We start from the raw sequence: 27,587 nt of genomic DNA, 5'->3' as shown, positions 1-27,587 counted from the left end.
TTTTGCTTCAATGTTAAATTTTTTTAAATATACCATAATTGATATATGCATCTTAATCAAACCTTAAAGTGCTCTTTCTACGGTTGGAAGAGATACATAGTAAACATGATCAAGAAGAACAGTATCATAGAATTGTACACTTGAAACCTGTATCTTATTAACCAATGTCACCCCCAATAAATTTAATTTTTTTTAAAAGAGAAAGAATGAATGCTAGAAAAGTGATCCTAGGAAAAGCTCTCTTGATATAAAACAGGAGTTTTGCTATCATTTTTAAGGCCCATTGTTTTATGTAACCGTCTAAAAAAAAAGAAAAGAAAGTTTTAAGTCCTTACCCTATTATGAAATTCATAGTTGGACCAGTAATCAGCACTGCTAAAAGGAATGGGATATCGGGCAGGGACTGTAACCAAACATCTATTCACTAAATCAGTAAACAATCTGAATTCTTGGATTTTGTTTCTGGATCCAGCAGCTCTATTATTGGCAAAGACAAGATAGCTGCCAAAAGAAAAATATTATAATTTAGAATAATTAGGCCAGTAATTCTCTCACAAAGAAAGCCAATCACCCTTTACCCACCATATCCCCTTATTCCAAATACCATTCTTATTAAGAGGAACTAAACTTACTCCATCCAAATCTTCTGCACTATATCAGATCTCATGGCCACCCCTAATGCTGCCTCATATGCTTCCACTGTCTCTTTAATGCTTGATTGAAGAGGATGACAAAGGCTGTTTAAAAAAAATGAAGGAGATCACTCATCTAGGGGAAAAGATGAACAACATAGACTGAAGAACAAGAACAGCATTGATCAGACTGTCAGACCTCAGAGGGAAGGTAGGGGAGGGTGGGGACAAGGGAGACAGATCAACCAAAGGACTTGTGTGCTTGCATATGAGCCTAACCAGTGATCACGAACAACAGGGGGAGGGGGGCATGCGTGTGGGGGGGGTTTGGGAAGGGAATGGGGGAGGGGGTGTTTGATGACAAATATGTGATACCTTAATCAATAAAGAAATTTAAAAAAAAATGAAGGAGAACATTGTATGTCTACAGCTCAATTCTATTAGGTAAAGAAATGACAAAGTATATTTTAAACATTACAAATATTATTACAATGGAATCTTTCTTTTGATTTTTCTTCTTTAAGAATGTATAAACCTTAGCATCCCTTCAATTTTGCTGCAATGAGTTTAACATCAGGTTAATTTTAACACAGTGTAATTCAGTAATAAATAACAAGTGCTAGCCTAGTATGCAACATTTCTCTACACAGCTGATAAGGTCTCACCAGTAAATCAGCCACAAATAAGGAACTTGGTGGTTAAAGGTCTCATCATCAAAATTCCCTTTACATAAATGGGCTGGAATGTCAAGTGGTCCTGGGACATTTAAGAGATACCTGGGGGGAAAAATACTGTTTGAAATTATGCCTATGCACACATGAACTACTAATACTTTGAAGACAAACAAACAAAAAGAACCCCTCAGTTTCAACTTACATTTCCTTGAAATATTTTTGTAAGGTAATGACTTTAATTTTTACATGCATACCACTCTGCTTTGGTCACATCTCTACCATCACATAGTTATTATTTTATACCTGCATGAATAACTCGTTCTTAAAATGATTTATTCTACCCCCACAGTTAAACCACAATAATCATTTAATTGAACCTAATTAAAACCAGAGAATAACAAATGAGACAACCAAATATATAAAATTGTCCCATAAAAATCTTTTATTTTGTAAATTTTTACTTATTGATTTTGAGAGAGATCAATTTGTTGTTCCACTTATTTATGCATTCATTGGTTGACTCTTGTATGTGCCCTGACAAGGGATTGAATCCACAAATCTTGGCGTTATCGGTTTGATGCTCTAACCAGGGTAAAATCTGTGCTTTCTTCTAAAAAAGTTCTTTCTTGTAAAAAAAAGTTTTACAAGGAAACTTGTAAAAAAAAAAAAAAAAAAAGTTTTATCATCCTGTACGCCAAATAGGTTGCAGGGCACATACCGGAGTTTCAGATTCCATCCCCGTCAGGGTGTGGCCAGGGCACATACGGGAGGCAACCGATTGATGTTTCTCTCACATCCATATTCCCTTCCCCCTTCCTCCTTCCCTTCCTTCCTTCCTTCCTTCCTTCCTTCCTTCCTTCCTTCCTTCCTTCCTTCCTTCCTCTTCCTTCCTTCCTTCTTCCTTCCTTCTCTCCCTCCCCCTCCCCCTCCCCCTTTCTCCCTCTCAAATCAATAAACATATCCTTGGATGAGGATTAAAAAAATAAAAACAGCCCTAACTGGTTTGGCTCAGTGGATAGAGCATCGGCCTGCAGACTGAAGGGTCCCAGGTTGGATTCCAGTGAAGGGCATGTACCTTGGTTGTGGGCACATCCCTAGTAGGAGGCATGCAGGAGGCAGCTGATCAATGTTTCTAACTCTCTCTCCCTTCCTCTCTGTAAAAAAATCAATAAAATATATTACAAAAAGAGAATTTTCTTATAAAAATAAAAAATAAAAAAAAATAAAAACAATCTCTCCCATATAAACACACACATACTATTACAGATTTAATATTAGACATGATATCAAAGTGTATTCTATAACATATTGACTCATAAGGCACATGTCCAAAAGAAGTCTAAGATCAAATAAGATTGGTAAATACTGAAAACTATAGCCCCCTCTTGAAATGCCACCATACATATTAGGATATTAAAGACTCTAAAAAGTCAATTAGTAATGAAATCTATTTGATTTTAACTAATTCAAGTTTCTCCCCAATATATTTGAATTTGTGTGTATAATATTTGCCAACATCTTCAGGAATCATGTTTTTAAAGGAAATACATTGACCTCAACAACGACACACTAGTATAACTGTTTACCTTGGATTTTAAAATTATTTCAAGGGGCTAAGTTTTAATGGATTAAAGAGGCTGTATGGAGGCTTTGGGGGTAGGGGAGGATGGGAGAAAGGGAAGAAATGGGATATCTAGAAGTTAGGCCATTACCCCAATTTGGCCATAACTAGCTATATTACCACAGAGTTAATCACTTACTGTATCTTCTAAGGATATTCGTTTTCTCAACTGAAAACTGAGGTAAGAGGTAAATTCAAATCTAATCTATGTAAGATTCTATTCCTAGGTAAAGTGAATGACATCTCCAGGTTAACTGTTATAGTTATCTACTAATCTTCAAATTGATTTGAAACACATGACAATTACCACATCTAGCTCTTTCTGCCTTTATACTAAATGTTACATAGAAAAGGAAATGATAAAATCAAAGTCTAAGTAAATATTGGAGTTCTAAGTTTTTTATTTTATAATTTCTACTCCTGAGATTTTTTACCTATTAACAGCAGACGTCTATTAATAAACTTTGTCAATATATATATATATATATATAAATTTTTATATCAATATCAGTATATATGACAATGCCCAAAACTATCTTACACTTACTGCCATTCTCCTAATATGTGACTCAAAAAAGATTTCCAGCCCTAGCAAGTGAGGTTCAGTGGATAGTGTCAGCCAGTGGACTGAAGGGTCCCGAGTTCAATTCCAGTCAAGGGCACATACCCTCGGTTGCAGGCTCGATCCCCAGCCCCGTTTAGGGTGCATGTGGGAGGCAACCAATCAATCGATGTGTCTCTCACACATCAATGTCTCTCCCCCCGCCCCCTTTCCACTCTCTAAAAAAAACAATGGAAAAAATATCCTCGGGTGAGGATTAACAAACAAAAAAAGATTTCCTAAATTCACAGAAATGCACACTCTGTGTAAATAAGGTTTTCAGATTTACCTAAAAAGACTCACCACCAGATATCTTTTTCTTGTAACTCTGGAGGAATTATGAATTATGACTATTCCCACCAAAAATTTAATTAAGTAATATGACTTAATAAACAACCAGAAGATTATTTGGGGGCAACGTATTTTCAAATGTTTTTTTGACACTGTTATTTATCCTGCTTCATTAGTTAACATCAAGATAACCTGAAGATCTTTGATTAGATACTACAGCAAAAACTGTTAACATCTGTTAAGCTAAACCAATTATCTCCATGCCCAATGGGAGACCAAAATCAGCAAGCGTGTAGAAAGTTTGGTTCAGCTTTGGATTTATCCTGTGCTGGAGTTTGAGATGTTTTAGCAATCTAATTTAAACAGGAAGAAAGTCATGGGAAAGCTGAATAATCTCTAAATTCCTTATAGAATAGTTTAATTCTCTATTAATTTGCATTTTAATTATTCTCTTATAATTTATTTTAAGCTATTAATCTAGATATAACACAGCAGAAAGAATTTCAAAAGAGCACTGAAATCACTGTCAATAAACTGACTACCATAAGAGACAGATGTAAAGACCCAAGTCTAGAAAAGAATAGTGGTCCAAAACTTTTTTACCAAATCTCCAATAAAACTGCCATGCCCACAAAATATTCTACAGTGGATGGACCAGTGACTTAACAAAATGTGAGTTGTTTTTTAAAATGCTTTTATATAGCCCAGCCAGTGTGGCACAGTGACTGAGCATCGACCTATGAACCAGGAGCTCATGGTTTGATTCCCTGTTAGGGCACATGCCCGGGTTGTGGGCTTGATCCCCAGTGTGGGGCGTGCAGGAGGCAGCCTATTGATGATTCTCTCCCATCATTGATGTTTCTATCTCTCTCTCCCTCTCCAAAATCAATAAAAATAGTGTTCTGATCATTACAGAGAGGTGAGGATGAAGAAGGGAAGAGAACTTAAAAAAAAAATCATTCTTCATGATCTGCTGTGACCTTGTTGTTAGAAAAAAACTCACAGTGAAACCAAAGCAGTAAATACAGAGCTCTATATAAGTTACTAAGAAAGTGATGGTTGAGAAAAGAATCCTATAAAGCTTCTTACTCAACATTTCAGAAGTGAGAGCAGTTCTCTTTAGAATAAATTAAAAGAAACAAAACGGTATGAGGCAAATTATTTACATCTACTTTATTTAGATCACCAATAAAATAAATTAAAACTCATTTTCTTTTAAAATCACTTATTGTCTCAGGATAATTCACTGTCATGGTATTGTATGCTAAAATTAACAATAACAATAAATTAAAAGCAGAATGAGTTACCATGGTGTTAATATAAACCTTCATTAGTGTCTTTAAAGATTATAACCATGAGTTACCATGGTGTTAATATAAACCTTCATTAGTGTCTTTAAAGATTATAACGCATTTTACATCTTTCCATTTCTATTAAATTCTATTGCCTTCCTAATGGTCTAAGAGGGTGTTCAAGTATTTTTTTTTTAATATATTTTATTGATTTCTTACAGAGAGGAAGAGAGAGGGATAGAGAGCTAGAAACATCGATGAGAGAGAAACATCGATCAGCTGCCTCTTGCACACCCCCTACTGGGGATGTGCCCGCAACCAAGGTACATGCCCTTGACCGGAACCGAACCAGGGACCCTTGAGTCCGCAGACCGACGCTCTATCCACTGAGCCAAACCGGTTTCAGCTCAAGTATTTTTTTAAAATTAGTTTAAAATGTAGTCAATCCACACACACAAAAATTTGTAGTCTTCCCAATGAACTATACTCTCTACTCTCTCATTCCTCTGCAAATTAAAGAGTTCTACAAACTTACCGAAACAGATCCAAGTTATTATACTTCTCAAACCCAGGTTTAAAGAAGGATGCAATAAATTTCCGCAAAAATGGAAGAAGATTATCCCCTCGATTCTATTTTTAAAAGAGGAAGGAGGATTACACATTAGGCTTACAATGTTTAATTAAAATCTTTGAAGGGAGGAAAACCCCTAAGATTCACTATTTGAGTAGGTTTCTTGAATAGGTGGGATAGAGATAATTTCTATATTCTGATTTCCAAATTAAATTAAACTAACTATTAAACAGCTTGACACCCAATACACCAGTCTCAAGTTGCAGCCACCAATTAACTATTAAGCTTCTAATATATGTTTGGCACTGTGCTAGGTGTTGGGGCTCCAAATCTGAGTAAGACATGGTCTTTGCCCTCAAGGAGTTCTCTAAACAAAATTACAAAGCAATTTAATAAGCGTAATGGTAGAACTATACACAGGGTATTTTACAGCAGAGAGAGAAGGAATATCTACAATAATTTGCAAAGGGCAAAAGGACCAGTAAAAGCATCCTGAAGAGGCTGATGCCTGAAATAATTTACGAAATTGTGAAACATAAATACATCACATTTAAACATTCTAAGTCATTTCATTTTTACCTGCATAATGAAGAATTTGCACGTATGATAAAAAACCTCTGCATTCTGAGGATTTTTTTCAAATGCAGTAAGCCACACTGCCCTGGCTTTGTCGTGCTGATTTGTTTGCAAATATAAAGCAACAAGGGCTTCCAACAACTGGCAGTTCATGGGACAAGATTCCAATAAACATTTACAAAGTTCTACTGCAGCCTCATACCTTAACAAGAAAAAAACATGTCTATATATATTTTAAAAATCAACTTTTAACACAAGGTTAACTGTTTGCCAATTAAAAGTTTTACCTCTCTAGAAGCTGGTGCAGAGCAATCATGTTTGTGTAAAGTGGAACACAGACCTCTATTCTTTCCTCAACAGGAAGGTTCTCGTCTGTGCAAGCTTTCACTGCATCTATCCAAAAATATCACAATAGCATGAATCAAACATAGAATTAGTTATCTGACTTTTCTTTCAACTCTAAAAGACCAATAGGAGAAGAAGGTCTAGCCCTTTGCTTGACCATCATCTTATTCTGAGCTCCTGGCATTTACCCAAAGAAGATATTTCAGATATCTCCAAACTCATAAAATTCAATCTCTTACCCTCACTTTCCTGGTAAAAATAAAACAACCCAATATGAGATCTTGAATCTATCAAAATTTTCATTTCAACAAATGTCCCTTCATTTTCCTAAATTCCTTAAAACTTATCTAAAAAAAAAAAATTCAAAGAATTACCTTTTCTTCTTTCTCTGACTCACTTCAAGAGACTTTGACTGCTGACATACAGCCATTTAAGTATCTCCCCCTAAACTAGATCTTTTCCTTACTCCTTCAAAATACACTTCCCCCTTGTAAAGAATACTTTACTTTAAAAAAAAGAGAATATTTTACTTAACCAGGCTACTTCTTAAGAGAATAGTATCATGTTTTACTTTGTGCAACTGTCATTATATCCTCTTTGCCCAATGGTAGTATGACCCCCAGATTTGCAGTTTAAAAGTGAATGCCACTCTGAAACTGTTCATTTGAAGTTCAGTTACAGGATCATAACTAAACAAACCTGAAAGCCTAGCTCTACATTCATTTTATTTGATTAGCATTTGATAATGTACTTCCTCTTCTTTTTCTTTTCTTTTTGCCTCTGCTTCTAAATGATTGTTTATATGTTCTCTTGGTCTCATATACTCCTTATAACCTCTAACTACTATAGTTTTAAATGTCTATGTCCTCAGAGGAAATACCTCATAGCTTCAACTACTAAATAATTTACTGAGAGAGTACATTAAAAACTGCAAAGCATTTTGTAATTTAGTAACTTCTATGTTAATTAACTTCCAAATCCATTTCTCTATCCATAATTGTCCACTTTAGGTCCACTTCCTTATCTTCCTTATTTCCTTCTGCCAACAGGCATTTCCAATTGGATGACCAATTACCATTCACAAATACTATTTCTACTACCAAAATCAGTCTTCCCATTTTATTAGTTTTCTACTAATGCACTTTCCTTTTGCTAGTCTCAAGACCCTGAATTCATCTTTGACTAAGTCTTCTCTCCTTCCCTGACATTTAATCTGTCCCCTGCATCTCTATGTGCTAACTTTAAATGTCTCTAATAAATACTCTCTCTCCCAGTTTACTTTTTTTTTTTTTTTTTGCCTCAGTTATGGCAATGAGTTTCTGGTTAGTTTTCCTACCTGTGGTATCATTCTCTTCACATTTTTTTTTTTCTTTCTTCAAGAACCTCTACTGTCATCAAGTCTAACACACTTATACAAAGTTGAAAATTTGGTAGGTATCATTCCACTTATGAAAGTTAATTTCTACTATTCTTTAGCACAAAACTCACTTTAATAAGCACTCTTCCTTCTTCTAATTTCCCTTCAAATCCAATGTACCAATTCTTATCCACTTGTTACTTTTTATTTACTTAGCTCCCCTAACAGGAATGTTCTTTTTTCCCCTTCCCTTCTTCGCTGGTTTATTCAATAAGCATTTATACAAAGCACTTAGCACCAAGTCAAACACTGTAGGCACTTGGAAAATGTAGATGTAAAACAAGGATCCTATCTTTGAAGAGGCCCATTAAGTCACATCATAGTTGAGCTTCAAAATCCAGCTCTTAAGTCCTAATTTGTCTATGAAGACTTCCTTGATCATGCCAACCTACAATAATATCTTCCCTTTGGGTTTATGGCCTGTACCATATAACTGTATCAACCACAGATTCTAATCTCTTCTATAAGCACAGATTTTAGACTATATACTAATTCACAGTTATCTGGCCTCATCTGTTAATAATTATGTCAAATGTATAGATTTTATCTTCTGACTAGGTTATATACCTCTTAGTAGGAAGGAATAGGCTTTATACCTTATGTGTCCCAGAGCAGATAAATTATTTAGTATATAGTAACAATCAAATTCATTGATTGATGGATCAAATATTATTTGAAAAATAAAATATAATCTTTAACTTTCACCTTGATGAATTGCTTTTAAAAATTCAATCAACTCATTAAACCTATCAAATCTATTCATCTAGCTAATATCCTATGCTATAATCAGAAAAAAATAATTATGTAGTGTTAATTATGTACAGTTCCTAGCCTTCATAGGTACCAATGCCAATCTCTTCTGATTCAATACTTAATCTTGAACTATAGCATAGAACTACAACTTGCAATTTATAAATCTGTTCTACTTAATTATGAAGAACCATAAAAGGGATAAGTTGATATTTTAAATAATTTATAAACATTTATACTTACCTTCAAACACTGCTAACAACATATCAGGGTTAGTCTTTACATCTTGAACTGTTTGCCATGGCATTATAAATGGTTCTGTGTTAACAATTCTTGAAGGATTGGCATTAGATGGATCATAAAATTTTGAAGGGAGACTGTTGAATTCAATAAGATGTATGTAGGCCAGCCATGCCAAACATCGATCACTTGTTTTAAGGTACTCAGTTACTGTTCCATCATTAACCAATTTCAATGCATTCTAGGTAAATGAAAAAATAACTCAGTTTTTTTAAAATAATGACTCCTATTCCTGAGATTCAAATGTAAAGGCAACAACAAATAAAACAGTTGTATTTCTTTGGAGTGGTTCTTAAATACCTACGTTAAAACTTTTGAAAGTCACCAATTTTTTTAATCAAAAACTTTTTAGAAATATCAATATCAAATTAACAAATTTTATTATGCTAAGATTCATAATATACTTAATGAAAAAGATTAAATTTATCTGAACATTTTAAGTGTCTTGTTATTAAAAATCTAATAAAATAAAGAGAAATTAGTAAAAATAAACAAAACTCCGCATCCATTTGGCAGATTTTCACATGAACTAATTTTTTTACCTTCTTGTTTAAATACTGAAATTTATTCTGGTGGGTATTGGACATACATCAGTTTCATTTAAACCTCATAAACACTCTAAAGAAGGTATTATCCCCACTAAGTAAATGAGGAAACAATCATAAACTTACTCAACTTCACACAACTTACTAGTAAGTGGTAAAACAAGAATTCAAATCTAAAGCCAATTCTCTACAAAGTATAATTAAATGCTACAACAACTATTTACCTGTAAAAGTGCAAGTGCACTTTGGGATCTTCCAGTAAATATGTGCAGCTGAACTCTAAACAAAAGAGCCTCTAAAAGCTGAAAGGACAGAATATCTGATGCTTCCCGTTTGGCTGCTCCCATCAGAAATTCCACCATTCTCTCACATACATAATCCTTTTCTTCAAAGGTGCTTTCTAGGTGCAGAAACTGCCCAAAGAGATTTCATAAAATTAATCATGCTTCATAAGATAAGATGTAAAATGTATATTTTTCACATCTCATTATGAAACTGTCTCATATTAAATCTTCAATTTCTACAAAAAAGGAACATTATAAATATACATAAACTCATCTTCCAGTACTATAACCTAGATTTGCCCTTCTACCACAAGTTGGAAAGTAAAATCAGATGAACACTAGAATAATACTGATGTACTCAGAATTATCACTGAAAAAATTCCATATTTTCTTTCCTTGAATCAATAGGTAAATGACAGCAAGACCATGATCTATCTCCAAAAATTCACATTTATGATCACACTAGAGGCCCGTTGCATGAAGATTCGTGCAATAGGCCTTCCTTCCCCTGGCTGCCGGCACCGGTTTTCCTCCGGTACCTGGGACACAGGCCTTTACTCCAGCCGCAGCAGAGAAGCCAAGCCTCTTCAGTCTTCAGTCATCTTCAGTCTTCAGTCTTAGCTCGGGCTGGAGCCTTCAGTCTTCGCGCCATGCCTGTGTATGCAAATTAACCCACCATCTTTGTTGGGTTAATGTGCATACTCACTCCTGAATTGGCTGGTGGTTGTCACGGTTGTACAGTCAATTTGCATCTTTCTCTTTTATTAGTGTAGATACAATTTGCATTGCTTAGGTGTGTGACTATATAAAAATTCTAAAAATAGCATTCATATTAGAACTAGATGGCAAAATAATTAAAAAGACTTAATCAGCCTGGCCAGTGTGGCTCAGTGGTTGAGTGTCCACCTATGGAACAGAAGGTCACGGTTCGATTCTTGGTCTGGGCACATGCCTGGGCTATGGGATTGATCCCCAGTAGAAGGCATGCAGGAGGCAGCCGATTGATGATTCTCTTTTATCATTAATGTTCTATCCCTCTTTCCCTCCCCCTTCCTCTCTGAAATCAACAAAACATACTTTAAAAAAAATTTAATCAAGAAATTAAAAGGCCCTTTAAGACCAAACAATTTTAAGGAAAAATATTACACACTCTAAAAATCTTGTGGTGATCAACAGCATTAATTTGGTACAGCATTAATTTGGTACTACAAGGCTCCAGGTCAAAAATCAAGCATATTTCACTGTTCACATCTATTCAGTACTTGTGTTAGGCTAGTTAGAGTGGCAAATTAATTCATTAAGGGATACCATGTTATACAATTATTTGTTCCGAATTTCAATTGGCAAGAAAATGATAGATCTGACAGTAATAGATTTATCAGAATGTATATCTGAATCTAACAGCTTCTGAGTTTAGCTGGTAAGAGTTCAGATACTAATAAATATTTCTTTTACAGGTGGATTCATTAAAATTTTAAGTTTAAACCTGATTAGGAAACAGACCATTCTCTCAGAAAATGAGGAAGACCTATTTTCCACCAAATCTTTATATGTTGGCCAGGTTCAATATTAGTATGAATTACAGATTAATATTTATTTCTATATAAATGATGACAGCCAGGCCGGAGTGGCTCAGTGGTTGAGCATCAAACTATGAACCAGAAAGTCACAGTTTGAGTCTCGGTCAGGGCACATACCCGGGTTGTGGGCTCGATCCCCAGTGTGGGGCATGCAGGAGGTAGCCAGTCAATGATTCTCTCTCATCATTGGTGTTTCTTTCTCTCCAAAATCAACAAAAACATATTGGGGGGGAAAATGACAGATAATATATTATTTCTTGGCATTCATGAAAATGTTTTACATGAATTCAAAAGAAAAATTTTTTCAGATGCTTTGCACAAAATTCACTTAACTTCACTCAAACTAAAACTGCTTAAGAGCCCTGGCAGGGTGACTCAGTTGGCTGGAGCATTGTCCGTACACCAAAAGGTTGCAGGTTCAATTCCCAGCCATCGCACATACCTAGGTTGCAGATTCAATCCCCCGGTCAGGGAGCATATGGGAGGCAACTGATCAATGTTTCTGTCTCTGTCTCTCCCCCGCTTCCCCACCTTCCTCTTTCTCTAAATATAAAAACATATCCTGGGGTAAGGATTAATAATAATAATTTTTTTAAAAAACTGCTTAATAGGTATTAAAATGTTCATATTTTTTCTATACCAACAAAGTTTTACAACAAAAATCACCTCTTTACTAAGTATTTTCTTCTTGTTTAGTCTAAATTAATCTAGACACAGAGAAGTGGTTTTGAGGTTACTGGACAACAAAAGTAAAGGTATCATATCTATATGCAAATCAAGAATATGATCTATTAAGCTATATATCAATATTTAAGATGACCCAGAGTTATAAATACATATACACACACACCCACACGTGCACACACAGGACTATGTTATCTTTTCTACTCACAGTCCAAAAACTTTGATAATCAGGAGCATATTCAACAGCTGTTTCACACATTTCCTGCACCTCCTCTTTGGTTCCTCTTTTAGAAAACAATTTGAGATAATGGCACCAAATTTCTGGATTGTCTTTGTTGTTTTCCAAAGCCCGCGCCAGAACATTTAAAGCAGAATCCAAAGACTCTGAACATAGCCTACATGTTTAAAAGAAAAGCAGGAAGATTTTTTTTTTTTAATGTTTGAAAAGTTTTAAATTGGGCTACTCTACTGAGTCAATTTTTAAATTCCATTTTCTACTAAAACCTACCAAGAAACTAGTCACATATGACAAAAATTGGTAGATTAGGATTTTCTGTCACATTTGTTCCTATTTCCCATAGACCCAACAATTCCTTTCTAAGTGGATGCTCAGTTAGCATTTACCAGATAAAACCACTGTGTTATAAAACCACTAAATTATCAACTTCAAATGTGCTTTATGTCCATACTCAGTAATACCTTTTTATGATTTACACTGATCTGGGAATGGGAAAAGTTAAACAATTCTCCCTCAAGGCCAGCTACTGCCAGTACAAAATATCAAAGCTTTCAATATAATAGTTCTTTTCAACGGTCAAGGTCTTGCTATATCTTGGAGAAGCTAATTGTCTCTCATGATCCTATTCATAAAATAATGTACAGTTCTTTGGCCTTCACTCAGAAAAATGAGTCAGAAAAGAAAACACTGCAACTTATCCCATTAACATGGAAATGACACACAGGGCACGTTAAATAAGCACCATATTCAGGTATGTAAAGTGTATTAGCATTCTGCAGTGCTGCCTTATTAAAAGCTTTTATACTGAGTTCTAAGATAGACAATCAGAGTAGCCTGTTTAAAGAAAAAACTAAATTATTATCATTTTAAAATTGAGACAATAAAAGATTATTCCTAATAATAAAAGATTATTTCTGGTAAACTATCAAAAAGTAGGAGTTAGAATATACATTTATACAAAAGAAGCTGCCAATTGTGAGATAAATTACTATTTACCTTATTTGCATACATGTAATATAACACTACATGCAGAAAAGAAGGCAAGTCACCAGAATTTAGAGGATCTTAAACAAGCTTTAAATCTCCAAATGAAAATTAACAAAAAAATTTAACCTGTCCCACTTTTTTAAAAACCCAATAAATAATTCTTATACCACTGAGAACTTACTGTTTTAACTAATCCTACTTTTAAATAAGAGCTCACTAGAGTTAAAAACTATAGCTAATTTATTACCTATACACTGAGACATGCACACAACTCAAGATCTAATCTTAAACATTTTCTAATAGCTTTTAAACAATAAAGTGCTTTAGCTCTGTCAAAAAAACAAAGGTTCCATTGATACTAGGAAGGAAATATGATTACTACAGAAGGAATGAACCTCAAACACAAAAATATAAATGTGCAACAGTTTACACAAAGACTAGAAGTAGACCTACCCTTCATTTTGACTCAAGTACTTGTATGCAAGTTTGAGCCAAAGTTGCACATGAGAAGGATTTTCAAGCACACTTGCTTCTAAATTAGCAATGTCATCAGTCTCATTTGTAAAGTATCTGACATCATCTGGAGTCACAACTGTATCCAAAGCTGGAACTTTTATTCGGTTCTCTGGCTGAAAGGCTATAAAAAGATATCATTAGTTTCATACTTTCTCTTACCCACAGACACAAGAAAAAAAACAACTGGTCTCATCTTTAAACTAGGACTCTGCTGGGCCAAACAGAAGTATGGTCTGCCTACTTTAAGGTAAGTGCCATCATTTGATAATTCAAATTCATGAAATTGTAAGAGAAAGTTATAATTTATGAAGATTATTTATTCCACTATATCTAAATTAAGAGAAAAAGTGTTATAGTAATGTAAATAAGCACAAGAGAGCATATACCTATCAGGTATCTGCTAATTCACAAATAGCAAACAATTATGTAAACTTGAGATTATAAGGCAAGATGTGCTTGACAATAGGCACTCATTCGTATATTATTCTGTTCATTCATTTATTCATTCATTTCGTGAGCCTACTTACTGCATGTCAGAAAACACAGGCTCAAATCAAAGATTAAATAAAATAAAACATCTGCCCTCAAAAAGACACCAACCAGGCAGTGGTTTGAAGTTGTCACCATTACTAAAGAGTCATCCCTGGATTTACTGGACCATACAAAATGCCCTGCAATGCAAGGGGCAGTTCTACACAATGAAGAACTACTAACTGCCTTAAATGCCAAATGGCATAACTGGTTTTTAAAATAGAAATGAAAAAATAAAAAAACAACTACAATAGTAGATACACCGCAAGATGAGTAAAGTAGAACACCACAACTGAATGATTCAGGATCTTAAATTACTTCTTACCATACTTAATTGGTCCTGTAGACTGTTCATCATCACTACTGAAACTATTCTCTGAAATAGGTTTTCTCCAAAACTTTGGCTTCCACTTTCTTTTATCTTTGTAGGTTGTAAATGGAGGTGCTAAAGTAGACAGGGAAAGACTCAGTTGACACATCTAGTTTTTATAGCTTTGAAGGCTATCCAAATAACAAAAAAAAAGAGCTAAATTTATTCTGTTGTGTTAGAAATGACATATATACAGGGTGTCCCCCCAAAAATGTATATACACATTAACAGCTGATAGCTCAATTTTGAAAATGAAATATATTTTAAAAATACTGCCTTTATAATTATTCAAAGTGTGTATATGCATTTTTTGGGACACCTTATATAATTTTTTATAATGAGAACATAATGCCAGAAAATTTGCTGTCATAAAGATACTATAATATCCTTTTGTGAGAGGGGGAGACATATATACTCACTATGGCCTTTACTTTCATTGATATTGCTAACAAGAAGAACTGCCATCTGGTCCATTGACATTCGATCTTTGTTTACTCCAAAAAGTTTCTCAACATATTTTTCTGAAATTAGACCAATGATATTGTCATAAAAGGTATAAAAAACATGGATTTCAGAGAAGAGGCTAATTAAAGAGTATGAAGTGAAGAACAGTTTAAGAATTAAAGAGAAGTATATGGTAGTAATCAAAAACACATACAGCTTCTAGAGGGCAAGGACCACAACATCTTAACTACTATGCAAATCTTACCACATTATGCATTCCAATTTGAGCTGGAAAAAATATATATTTCCTGAAACAAACTAAACAAGTGAAAATTAAAGTCCTAAATAGGGAATAATTAGATTCAGTGACTTTACAATCACTTTGGTTGTGATAACAATTTAATAAACTTAATATCTGGCACTAAATCTAGGGAAAAATTTAACACTTACTCATAATGTCTGACAATAACCTATGCTTTTGACAATATCAAAGTGTACAAAGTCCTTTTTATCTCATTGTAGAATCTGAAACTAAAAATATCTTTCTTAACTTCCAACTCCCCTTTATTTTTGAAAAATATAATAAAAATAGAGCTTTATTTTAAAATCATTACTAAAATTTCTACATAAATGTTTATATATTCTTCCAAATAAACTAAACTGTTTAGATGAGTTCTATCCAAATGACTTTCTGCAATGATAGAAAGGTCTTATATCTTGCACTGTCCTACTGGTAAGCACTGACCACCACTGAGCTATTGAACTCAATAGTGGCTATTGGGCACTGAAATGTGGCTAGTATGATTTGATAGAGTGCATTTCAATTTAGATTTCAATAGCAACATGTGGCTAGTGACTACTGTATTGGACAGAGAAGAACTAGATAAAGTGTCATAGGTCAATATACTGAATTATGACAGCAATTAAAAGATGTCAAAAAAACTGAATATTACATTTTTAAATTGCCTAAATTCAAATTTTCACTTGGGGAACAAGAAGAGGTCTTTAATAACCTGCGGCAGCAGCAATTTCTTCATCAGTGCTTGTCTCTGAACAACCAATCAAAGACAGATTATATGACAGAATGTCCTGGAATAGCTGTTTTCGGCTGAGCGTATAGTCTTGTGTATGCTGCCTAAAATAAAATGACAACACAGAAAAGATAATCATGTACACATCAAAGCCCAAATAACCACAATTGTCTTTTAGATTATAAAATGTTCACATATTAAAACTACTCACCACTGACAATCGTCATCATTACAGGTTCCTGTTAAATCAAAACGGCAAAAACACTGATCCGGTTCAATCATATTACTGTATGATACTGAGCTTAGGGGAAGTTTCTCCTTAGTTCGATAGTATGGACTAAATCTAAGAAGAGAGATGGACATTCATAACCTAGAAAATTTTTCATTTTTCCTTCCCAACTAAAATTCCTATACTTAATTACTTAATAGCAACCCCCCACCCCCAGAATATAAAGTGATAGGGACAAACTACTTTTATACCCAGAACATAAAAGACCTGAAATAGAAAACAAAAAACTCTGTATTTTAAGTAGTATTTTCACATCACATAATAAACTACTACATAATGCTGGTATTTCTTACACACATCACCAGCCAACAAAAAACTAGGGAAAAAGTCTATACTACCGAGTAGGTGCTTTACAATTTTACAATTGAATCATACCCATTTAACAGGCTCACAACTTGTAGAAGTTTTTAAGACAAATACAACCGCCCACAAAATTAATCATCTGAGAATACCTAAATCACTTTTATGAGAGTTGGCCAATGCATTCCTTACACATGGTAACAGTAAAATTAAACATTCTTGTAGGACTCGTTATTTTTTTCCCCTAAAATTTCTATCAGGCAATAATCGAGAATTCACAATTCCAACAGTAGCAAGAAATTAGAATCTGATAATAGTTAATAAACCCAAGTGTGAGCTAACCCTTACTTCCTGATATGGTTTGTATATGACAAAACACTTAATTTTTACTTTCCCTAAAAGAGCAAATTCATTTTTCAGGGACCATGATTCAATTTCTTTTTTCATTATCATCGAATATTCGAAGTTGATATAAAAAACAGGAGTAATCCTGAAACTGAAGTTCACTGAATCTTTCTTTTATACCTGTAGGACTTAAAAACCAGAAGAGGGCTGTGGTAGGGACTAAAAGGACAAGGCTTCACTTCTGTTGTTTTATTCTGTGCTGTCATAAAATCTACATCCACAGAAATCTCCTGCAAAAGAAAACAATAATTTCATAAGGCAAATAAGGCTAGGGTGAATTCTATATTTTTTTTTAAAGAATATGAAATGTTCTGTTACCTGACCACACAAAACCTTTCCTGTAATGCCTGTTGTGGTTTTTAAAATCAGTTGTTTTAAGCTGTCAGCTTTTGAATATAATTTTTGCAATTCACCAATTTTTAGCCCTAGAAAAAGTTCTGGTTTTTCCACCATGTTCTTAGCTTTGTTTACGCATTCTTTGTTAGGTGTATCAGTGTGCTTAAGGTTAGGTTTAGTAAAAGAATTGGATTCTAAGAAAGATCTTCTTCGTTCCCTGTTTGACCCCGACAAAATCTCATCATCAACATCATTTTCCTCAGTGTCCAAACTCAATTTATCTTGAGTCAGATCGTGAAGTGAGGGTTGAGGTAAAGAAAATTCAGGTTCCTCTTCCACAACTGGAGCGATATTTTGTTGTTCCTTTGCTTTAAGGGCCCGAGCTTCTTTTAGTTTTTGAATTTTCAGAGCATATTCATATTCTAGCTTTTGTAATCGTCTTTTTTCCATAGCAATTAGTTCTGCTGAATGCTTTCTTGGACTTGATACTGGAGAACTGTCCAGTCTCATCATTTTGTTTGGCTGGGGGGAAAAATGATATATTTTATATCACTATGATTTTATAAACAATTTCTGGTAACTGTGCTATCCCCACAATACAATGCCAACATTATAAAACTAGATAACGAGCATAAAACAGTTTTACAAGTCTCCAACAGTTTTGCTAGTTAATCTATAAAACAAAAGAACAAAGTAAAGACAAAATAAATAAACAAGGTTCCAAAAACATGGATGTCGTCGTTTGAAAACAAAGCTTTAATCTTATTCTATTTGAATATGCAGGAATGAATTATTTTATCTATCTCTTGCCCTCAAAACTATCATAAAAACTTTCTGCTTTCCAAAAACAAAATATTTCTACAAACAACTTACTCCAAAGCGATCTTGTTCCAGTTTTCGTTTTCCTATTTCTTTACTAGCCACTGCCTTTGCCCGAGCAAACTCTTCTCCATACTTTAGAGTCAAAGCTTTTTTAACTGTAACACGTTGTTGCACTTTGTGAATCTGAAAATAAAGGATAATTCTAAAAATGTAAATGTAAACCTTAGAAGAGAAAATAACTTCTTTTTAACACAGCAGGGTATTCAACGGAAAATATAAATATTCCAATATTATGTCTCAAGGGAGAACATTATTTAATTAAAAATTTGGCCCATAAAAAATGGGTAGTAAACATGAGACTACAATATTTTAATTTAAAAAAAGAACATTACTTGTTCCTGAAGCTTCTTCAAAAACATTCTGTTGACATTGAGAAATTTCTCTGTTGCTTGAAGCTGTTCTGTAAGTTTGGCAATCTTTGTTTCAGCATTTCGAACAGATTCTTTCTTCTTAGCTTCTTGCTGTACTAGATGCTTTAAAACAGACTCATCTTTCATCAAGAGAATCCTAATTTAAAAGTAACAAAATGCTCATTAGTATTTTTCTAAACTAGTGGACTAAACACCATCAGAATAAAAATTACAAAGCAGTAGCTCATTTTTAAATATATATTTATGATATACAGGTTAGAGTTTTAAAAGATTAATATAATATTTTTATACTCATCAATCACACAGGTATTTAAATAGGCAGTTACATTTTATAAAAGTAACTATAGGTCTGATCATTTAAAAAAAATCATTTAAATCTAAGTTAATGTGAATTATAGTTGAAAAGTTAACAGTAAATGTTTAATGTTGGCTGAATCTGACCCCATATAACTTCTGAAAAATGAGGACTTAGGCAGAATGTTCTGTTAAACTTCATATATAAGGCTAATAAACAAACAAACATCTAATAAATATAATCAAGCACGTTTAACTTACAAATCTCTAATTCATTTTATCTAAAGCAAGCATGAAGGGGAAAAGGAAGTATAATTTTTAAACAATATATTGATAAAAGTTTGGAACTAAGAAAACAGGACAAAAGATAAATTTATGGGTATAAACTTTCATCTTTTCAACTACTAAATATTATGGTTAAAAAATATGAGGCATTCTTCCCAGAAGACACCATATTTCAACAGTCACAACAAATGACTGTCATCTAGAATGAATCATAAAGACAGAAATGTGATAGAAAGGATAGTGAGTAGAAAGACAAAGAATTTTTAAAAACCTTTTCATTTGTTAAGAAAGTTATTAAAGAAATAAAATCTAAATAAATTTAGCTTAATCTCATACTTTTAAAACAAACACAATTTCTCATTGATAATTTTATAGAATTATAGTCATTACGATTATTTCATCTATAAAGCACATTTCAAATTTCTAAAATCAGGATATATCTCAACATTATGGCATATCATAGTTCAGCTATCAGCATGTTGTCTTTCTTAGTAATGTATAAAATAAACAGAACATACTATTATATACTTAATATAAAAACTTACATAGTCACTATTTCCTTGACATATATGTGTTACCTTGTAAAAACACTCCAAATTACATTCTTTTTTCTGATTAAAAAAATAAAGAGGAGGAACCAAGATGGCAGCATTGGTAAACACCTGAACTTGCTGCCTCGCACAACCACATCAAACCTACAACTAAAAGACAAAACGGATATCATCCAGAACCACGGGAAGGCTGGCTGAGTGGAAGTTATACAACTAGAAGGAAAGAGAAAAGTAAACTAAGACTGGGAGGAGGTGCAGAGGTGCGGAGGTATGGAGGCGCGCGCGGAAACAGGCCAGCCACTGGGTACGCTGCTGTCTTTTTCAATCAGGAGGGAGACACAAGCAACCGACTGCTGTGAACTCCAGTTCCGGGCGAGACCCTGGGGACCCAGACTCATATGGGGAGAAACTGGACTGTCTGGCATCAGGCCAGAACACAAAGGAAGCATTCTCTTAGAGGTGCTTGCAGCGATCATTGTTCCCCCACGGTGCTGCAAGACACAGAGACCCGGGGACCTCTTCGGGGCGGGGCTGACAAAGGAAGCATTCTCTTAGAGGTGCTTGCAGCGATCATTGTTCCCCCACGGTGCTGCAAGACACAGAGACCCGGGGACCTCTTCGGGGCGGGGCTGACAGTCAGTCAGCCATTGCTGTTTGCTCTGCCCTGGTGATTCCCTGAGACCCCGCCCCACCCAATTTACAGCCCCACCCAAGCTGTTAGCAGAGGCTTTTGCATATGAATGGCCTGGCCTTTTGCAATCTAAAACCTAACAAACTGCAGCTGGGTCAGAGAGCCCCAGAGCTTCCAAAAGAAGGCCCAAGGCTCAACAGCAGCTTGCATTGCTTCACAGCTGGGCCTCACCTGGGCACCTCCAAACGCCAAACAAAGAGGAGGAATCTGCAGATCTCTCTGTAGCTCCTGCTGGGTGTTCTCAGACAGTGGCTGACTGACTTTGCACCTCCTTGGAGATCCAAGAGCAAGTGTACCCAGTGGTCAGAGTGAGACCATCCAGACTACAATTCTTCACATCCATAAGAGACACACTCAGGGGGCAGACTCAGTGAGCGCCAAAGCCCCAATGAAGCAAGTCTTGCCCCATAAGGATGTCTCCAGCACAGAAGTTCTCCCATTGCAGACACAACTGGTCCTCACAGCCAATTGGTCAATTCCTCTCAGTGATACCGACAGCAATCAAGACTTAACTACAACAAGACTGTGCACACAGCCCACAAAGGGGTGCAACAAGAGTGTCCACCTCAGGTAATTAGGGAGGCTGAGACACTGGGCCCTATAGGACACATAACACACAAAGCCACTCTATCAAACCCGGGAAGCAGCCAAAATGCGGAGACACAGAAACAGGTCACAAACGAAAGAAATTGAGGAAAGCAAACAACTAGATATAGAGTTCAAAACCATGGTTGCAAGGTTACTCAAGAATCTTCTAGAAACCTCTGAGAAATTGAAACCCTCAAGGATATGAAAAAGGACCACTTAGAAATTAAGCATACACTGACTGAAATAAAGAATATACAGAGATCCAACAGCAGACTACAGGATCCCAAGAATCAAGTCAAAGATTTGAAATACGAAGAAGAAAAAAAACACCCAACTGGAAAAGCCAAGAGAATCCAAAAATATTCAGATAGTGTAAGAAGCCTCTGGGACAACTTCAAGCATACCAACATCCGAATTATGCGGGTGCCAGAAGAGAGAAAGCAAGATACTGAAAACCTATTTGAAGAAATAATGACAGAAAACTTCCCCTACCTGGTGAAAGAAATAGACTTACAAGTCCAGGAAGTGCACAGAACCCCAAACAAGAGGAATCCAAAGAGGACCACACCAAGACACGTCATAATTAAAATGCCAAGGGCAAAAGACAAAGAGAGAATATTAAAAGCAGCAAGTGAAAAACAGTTAGTTACCTACAAGGGAGTACCAATATGACTGTCAGCTGATTTCTCAACAGAAACTATGCAGGCCAGAAGGGAGTGGCAAGAAATATTCAGCGATGAACAGCAAGAACCTACAACCAAGATTACTCTACCCAGCAAAGCTATCATTTAGAATTGAAGGTCAGATAAAGAGCTTCACAGATAAGAAAAAACTAAAGGAGTTCATCACTGCCAAACCAGTATTATATGAAATGTTGAAGGGTATTCTTTAAGAAGAGGAAGAAGAAGAAAAAGGTAAAGATAAAAAGTATGGACAACAAATACATATCTATCAACAAGTGAATCTAAAAATCAAGTGAATAAAAAATCTTATGAACAGAATAAACTGGTGAATATAATAGAATCAGGGGTATAGAAAGGCTGTGGACTGACAATTCTCAGGGGGAAGGGGGTGTGGGAGGTGCGGGAAGAGACTGGACAGTGGGGGGGGAGGGGTAAGGACAGGGGGTGGGGTGGGAACCGGGTGGAGGGGAGCTATGGGGGGGAAAAAAGAGGAACAACTGTAATGATCTGAACAATAAAGACTTATTATAAAAAAGAAAAAATAAAGAATACCACAGTGGCTATAATGTTAGAAAGGAGGCTATAAATTTCCACCCTTTTTCCTTAATTAACTCTAGGTAGATAAACTTTTGAAGCTTGTTTGAAAAACCATTAACTGGTTTATATATTACTAGAGGCCTGATGCACGAAGACTCGTGCAAGAATGGGCCCTCCTTCCCCTGGCTACCAACACCGCCTTTGCTCTGGCCGGAGTCGCCTTTCTGCTCCGGCTCGGAGCTGCCTTTCTGCCTTCCCACGCTGGCCAGAGTCCCCGAGCGGCTGGGGTGGTGTGGAACGCCTGCGTCCCACCCCACCCCCAGCCACTCGGCGCCTGCGTATACAAATTAACCCTCCATCTTTATTGGGTTAATTTGCATACTCACTCCTGATTGTCTGGTGGGCATTGTGAAGTTACGGTCAATTAGCATGTTTTATTAGTGTAGATTAATGATTTTTCAACATTAAGAATTAATTCATCACTGTAATCATTTTTTTACTATCAATATTTAAATTTTACCACATCAAAAATACCAAACTACCATCATTCAGAACCACCTGAAATCAGGTTGAATGGAAGTCCTATAACTAGAGAAGAAGAAAGCACACTGAGACTGGTAGAAGGGGCAGAGGCCAGGAACGGGCTGGTCGACATCCACATGTGGCATTTTTTAATCGGGAGGGATACTTTGGCTCTGGATGCCTCCCATGAGGAGTAAGAGGTCCCAGCCCCACACCAGAACCATCAGGTGGGAGGAGAAGCCCCCGTAACTTTGGGCTGTAAAAACCAGCAGGGATTGTGGCTGAGTGAAACAGAGGCTGCTGGAGTCCCAGGAAGTTCCTCTTAAAGGGCCCATGCATGGACTCACTCAAACTCACTCCCACTAGGGCAGCAACTTTGAAAGGATCCAGGAACATATGAAGAGGATCTAAATTGTTTGGCATTAGGGCAAGAACTGGGGGAGCAGCTTTCTCCTAGACAAAAGTGCTAGGAGCTCCCGCCTCAGACCTGACTAGCAAGCACTATATATAAATTTCCATCAATCTGGCCCACACTGCTTGCCCCACCCTGGTATTCTCTAAGATCTGCCCTACCTAATTTGCAGCCCCACCCAAGCAGTTTGCAGTGGCTTTTCCATATGAATAACCTGTCCTGACTCAGACTTTCCTAAACTCTCTAACACAAGTAGCATCTGAACTCAGTGTACCCCATGTCTCTCTGTAAGTGGCTCCAGGCCCAGCACTAGCAGCAGCTTGCCAAGGTTCATAGCTTGGCCTCTCCTAGGCACCTCCAAGCCCAATACAAATAGCAGCCATTTTCAGATCACGCAATAGCTCTTGCTGGGAGGCCCCAGAGCCAGTGCACCCAGAGGACAGCTTCAGATCACGCCAGATTATAACTCTACCTCATCCACAAGTGACACACTCAAGGGGCAGACTCAATGAGCACCAAAGCCCCACTGAAGCAATTCCTGCTCCATAGGGGTGTCTCCTGAACAGGAGTTCTGCTGTAATCACATCTGGTCCTCACGGCCAGTTGGCCTTGGGGTATATTCCTCCCTGTGATGCCAATAGCAATCAAGGCTCAACTACAACAGGACAGTGCACAAAGTCCACACAGGGGCGCAACTAGAGTGCCCAGCTCAGGTGACTGGGGAGGCTGAGCCACTGGGCCTGACAGGACACCTACAACACAAGGCCACTCTACCAATTCCAGGAGACATAGCAGCTCTACCTAACATATAGAAACAAACAGGAAAGCAGCCAAAATGCGCAGAAAAAGAAACATGTCACAAAAGAAAGAATAGAAGAAATTTCCAGAAAAAGAACTAAATTAAATGGATGGAAGCAAACTACTAGATTTAGAGTTCAAAACAATGGTCATAAGGATGATTAAAGAGCTGAATGAGAGTTTCAAGGGACTTAGTGAGAATTTCAGAGATCTTAATGAGGATATCAAAGGCATAAAAAAGGACCAGTCAGAAATGAAGGATATACTAACTGAAACGAAGAATAATTTACAGGGAATCAACAGTAGCATAAAGAATGCTGAGAATCAAATCAGCGATTTGGACTATAAGGAAGCAAAAAACACCCAATCAGAAGAGCAAAAGGAAAAAAGAATCCCAAAACATGAAAATAGTGTAAGGAGCCTCTGGGACAACTTCAGTGTACCAACATTTGTATTATGGGGTGCTGGAAGAAGAGAGGGAGCAAGAAATTAAAAACCTATTTGAAGAAATAATGACAGAAAAGTCCCCCTATCTGTCAAAAGAAATAGACTTACAAATCCAGGAAGCACAGAGTCCCAAACAAGAGGAACCCAAAGAGGTCCACACCAAGTCACATCATAATTAAAATGCCAAAGGATAAAGACAAAGAGAGAATCTTAAAAGCAGCAAGTGAAAAACAGTTACATACAAGGGAGTGCTCATACAACTGTCAGCTGATTTCTCAACAGAAACTTTGCAGGCCAGAAGGGAGTGGCAAGAAATATTCAAAGTTATTAAAAGCAAGGACCTATAACCAAGATTACTCTACCCAGCAAAGCTATCATTTAGAATTGAAGGTCAGATAAAGAGCTTCACAGACAAAAAAAAAAGCTAAAGGAGTTCACCACCAACAAACTAGTATCACATGAAATGTTGAGGGGTCTTCTTTAAGAAGAAAAAGGAAAAAAAAAAGATTAATAAAAAGAGCAATAAAATTGCAATAAATACACACCTATCAACAATTGAATCTAAAAGTAAAAATAAACAAACAAGAAATCTAATGAACAAAATAAACTGATGAGTAATATAGAACCAGAGGCATGGAAATATAGAACAGACTGGGAGGTGGGCAGAAAGAGATTAACCAAATAACTTATATGCACATATGCATTACCCATGGACACAGACAACAGGGTGGTTAAGACCAGGGGCATGACAGGAACCAGGTGGTTGGGGGAACAAAGAGGGGAACATCTGTAATTCTCTCAACAATAAAGATTCAGAAAAATGAAAATAAAAAATAACAAGATTTAAATTTTAAGAACTGGTTAGCAAATTATAAAAACAGGACAGAGAAAGTCTCACCATCTTTGCACAGAACCTTATATTTTTAAACGTGCATTTTTAAATCTAAAAGGGGACTGAGTAGCAGAACAAAGCTCAGAAATGTTGATGTTATCTAAAACCATTTTGTTCTCCATCAGTTAATGATAACAGGGTATTTGGAGTGGAAAAAAATGTCTATCCATAAAGTGATGTAATTATTTTTATCAAGTATATGCTACTGGCCCTCATCACAAGACAAAAGTTTTGTAACTACATATGGTGATGAATGTTAACTAGACTTACTGTGGTGATCATTTCACAATACATACAAATATCAAATCATTACGTACGTTGTATACTTGAAACTGTTACCTGTCAATTATACCCACATAAAAATTCTATCATTCAACATATTCAACTTGTGAGGTTTTACACATATTCTCAAAATTCTGAAACACCACTTGAATGATACAGTAACCTCACAAAACATGCAAGAGGTTTATGATCCTTAACTTTATATTCACAGTTTATAATAACACAAGATTTGACCATGTGTCTTATTGAACAAACTAGATAATGACTATTTCCAACAATCAAGTCCATCTTTAACAATAAAAATATGCCTCTAAAGAAGGTATTTCAAAAATCATGCCAGAAGTTTTAAAGAAAATTCCAAATAAACCATGTATAAATCTGAAAAGGACAAACTCCTTTGAAGTCTTGGTATTTTTATTTAAATATTAATACTACTACTTTAGTTAAATGTATAATTCACCAAAATGATAACCTTATAAAATTCTACCAAGTATAAAAGAATTTGTAGCCCTAGTTGGTTTGGCTCAGTGGATAGAGCATCAGCCTGCAAACTGAAGGGTCCCGGGTTCAATTCCAGTCAAGGGCACATGCCTGGGTTGTGGGCTCGATCCCCAGTAGGAGGTGTGCAGGAGGCAGCCAATCAATGATTCTCTCTCATCACTGATGTTTCTATCTCTCTCTCTCCCTCTCCCTTTCTGAAGTCAATAAAAAAATATATATTTAAAAAAAAAGAATTTGTAATCATATAGTGTACTTAGTATTAACATACACCACAAAAAGATATCCCTCTAACATATGAGAATTAGATACATGCGGTATTTAATCAGATAATGAGGCTCACCTATGTTTTTTAAGTTTTGCTTCTGCATCTGAAACCTGCTTAGTAACCATTGCTATTCTGCCAATTCCATCAATTTCCACATCAGAGTTTGCTGGAGATGATGAACTTGTCTTCATCTGATCTGATTTAATCAAACGCTGTTTTTCCCGACTAAAATAATAAAGACAGGTGAATTATACCAAAGAATAAATGGAAATTATTTTTCTTTAGAGATGTATTCTATTTCATAATATAAACTAAAAAGTATTAGTCATATTGACTAATAACAATGATGACCAATATCCATGACTCAAGATGGTTTTCAAAGCAGAGAGTGTAGCTCTCCTTTATATTAGCTTTTCTCTTTTTCTGTAAGCTATTTTGATCTCAGTGCATCACTGTAGTCAAGTCTACAGATGATCATCTGGCTCCCCCTCCTGTGTGAGTTGTAAAAGTATTAACTCTGCATCTTGAATAAAACCATGCACTATTCATTTCCCAATGCCAATAAACTGTATGCAGACTTAGTTAGCAAAACAGCACATATCTTTAAAGCTAATTACATAAAATGCCACTTACTTGGCAATCTCTTCCTTTAACAATCGATATTCAATCTTCTTTTCTTCAGGCAAAGATTCAGGTGTTCGCAAGGGATCATTTTCTTTTTCAGATTTTGGAGGTACCTTCGGTTTTGAAGCTTGCTAGAAAACATTTGAAATCAACCAGATCAACAACCTTCACGTATCTCATACTAAGATATATATATATATTTTATATTGCAACCTAGTGTGCATTTTATATTTATATATTAAGAAATAATTGACTTCACTATTTTATATTCCTTTTTTAAATTAAATTTATTGAGGTAACATTGGTTAATAACATACAATTTTCAGATATACAACATTAAAATTCAACATCT

General features: G+C 35.6%; 1 protein-coding gene across 2 annotated transcripts in view; it reads right to left on the bottom strand.

Moving 5' to 3' along the window:
* ZFC3H1 (zinc finger C3H1-type containing) overlaps window positions 1-27,587 on the bottom strand; it is a 66,486-nt gene that overhangs the window by 5,097 nt on the left and 33,802 nt on the right. For both annotated transcript variants that reach the window (XM_028131172.2, XM_008155548.3), the window contains exons 11-30: window positions 27,245-27,366; window positions 26,687-26,836; window positions 18,825-18,999; window positions 18,484-18,615; window positions 17,593-18,132; window positions 17,395-17,504; window positions 16,492-16,623; window positions 16,263-16,384; window positions 15,225-15,326; window positions 14,761-14,880; window positions 13,842-14,025; window positions 12,372-12,558; window positions 9,840-10,028; window positions 9,014-9,251; window positions 6,546-6,651; window positions 6,262-6,460; window positions 5,647-5,741; window positions 1,298-1,408; window positions 633-737; window positions 336-501 (exon numbers count right to left, since the gene is read on the bottom strand). In XM_028131172.2, the coding sequence (XP_027986973.2) occupies window positions 336-501; window positions 633-737; window positions 1,298-1,408; window positions 5,647-5,741; window positions 6,262-6,460; window positions 6,546-6,651; window positions 9,014-9,251; window positions 9,840-10,028; window positions 12,372-12,558; window positions 13,842-14,025; window positions 14,761-14,880; window positions 15,225-15,326; window positions 16,263-16,384; window positions 16,492-16,623; window positions 17,395-17,504; window positions 17,593-18,132; window positions 18,484-18,615; window positions 18,825-18,999; window positions 26,687-26,836; window positions 27,245-27,366 (3,285 nt within the window). The remainder of the gene's footprint in view (window positions 1-335; window positions 502-632; window positions 738-1,297; window positions 1,409-5,646; window positions 5,742-6,261; window positions 6,461-6,545; window positions 6,652-9,013; window positions 9,252-9,839; window positions 10,029-12,371; window positions 12,559-13,841; window positions 14,026-14,760; window positions 14,881-15,224; window positions 15,327-16,262; window positions 16,385-16,491; window positions 16,624-17,394; window positions 17,505-17,592; window positions 18,133-18,483; window positions 18,616-18,824; window positions 19,000-26,686; window positions 26,837-27,244; window positions 27,367-27,587) is intronic.

This window comes from Eptesicus fuscus, chromosome 7, assembly GCF_027574615.1.
Source record: "Eptesicus fuscus isolate TK198812 chromosome 7, DD_ASM_mEF_20220401, whole genome shotgun sequence".
In the NCBI taxonomy this organism is placed as follows: domain Eukaryota; kingdom Metazoa; phylum Chordata; class Mammalia; order Chiroptera; family Vespertilionidae; genus Eptesicus; species Eptesicus fuscus.
The sequence above is the reverse complement of the archived record's forward strand: the minus strand, read 5'-3'. Positions and strand labels throughout refer to the sequence as shown.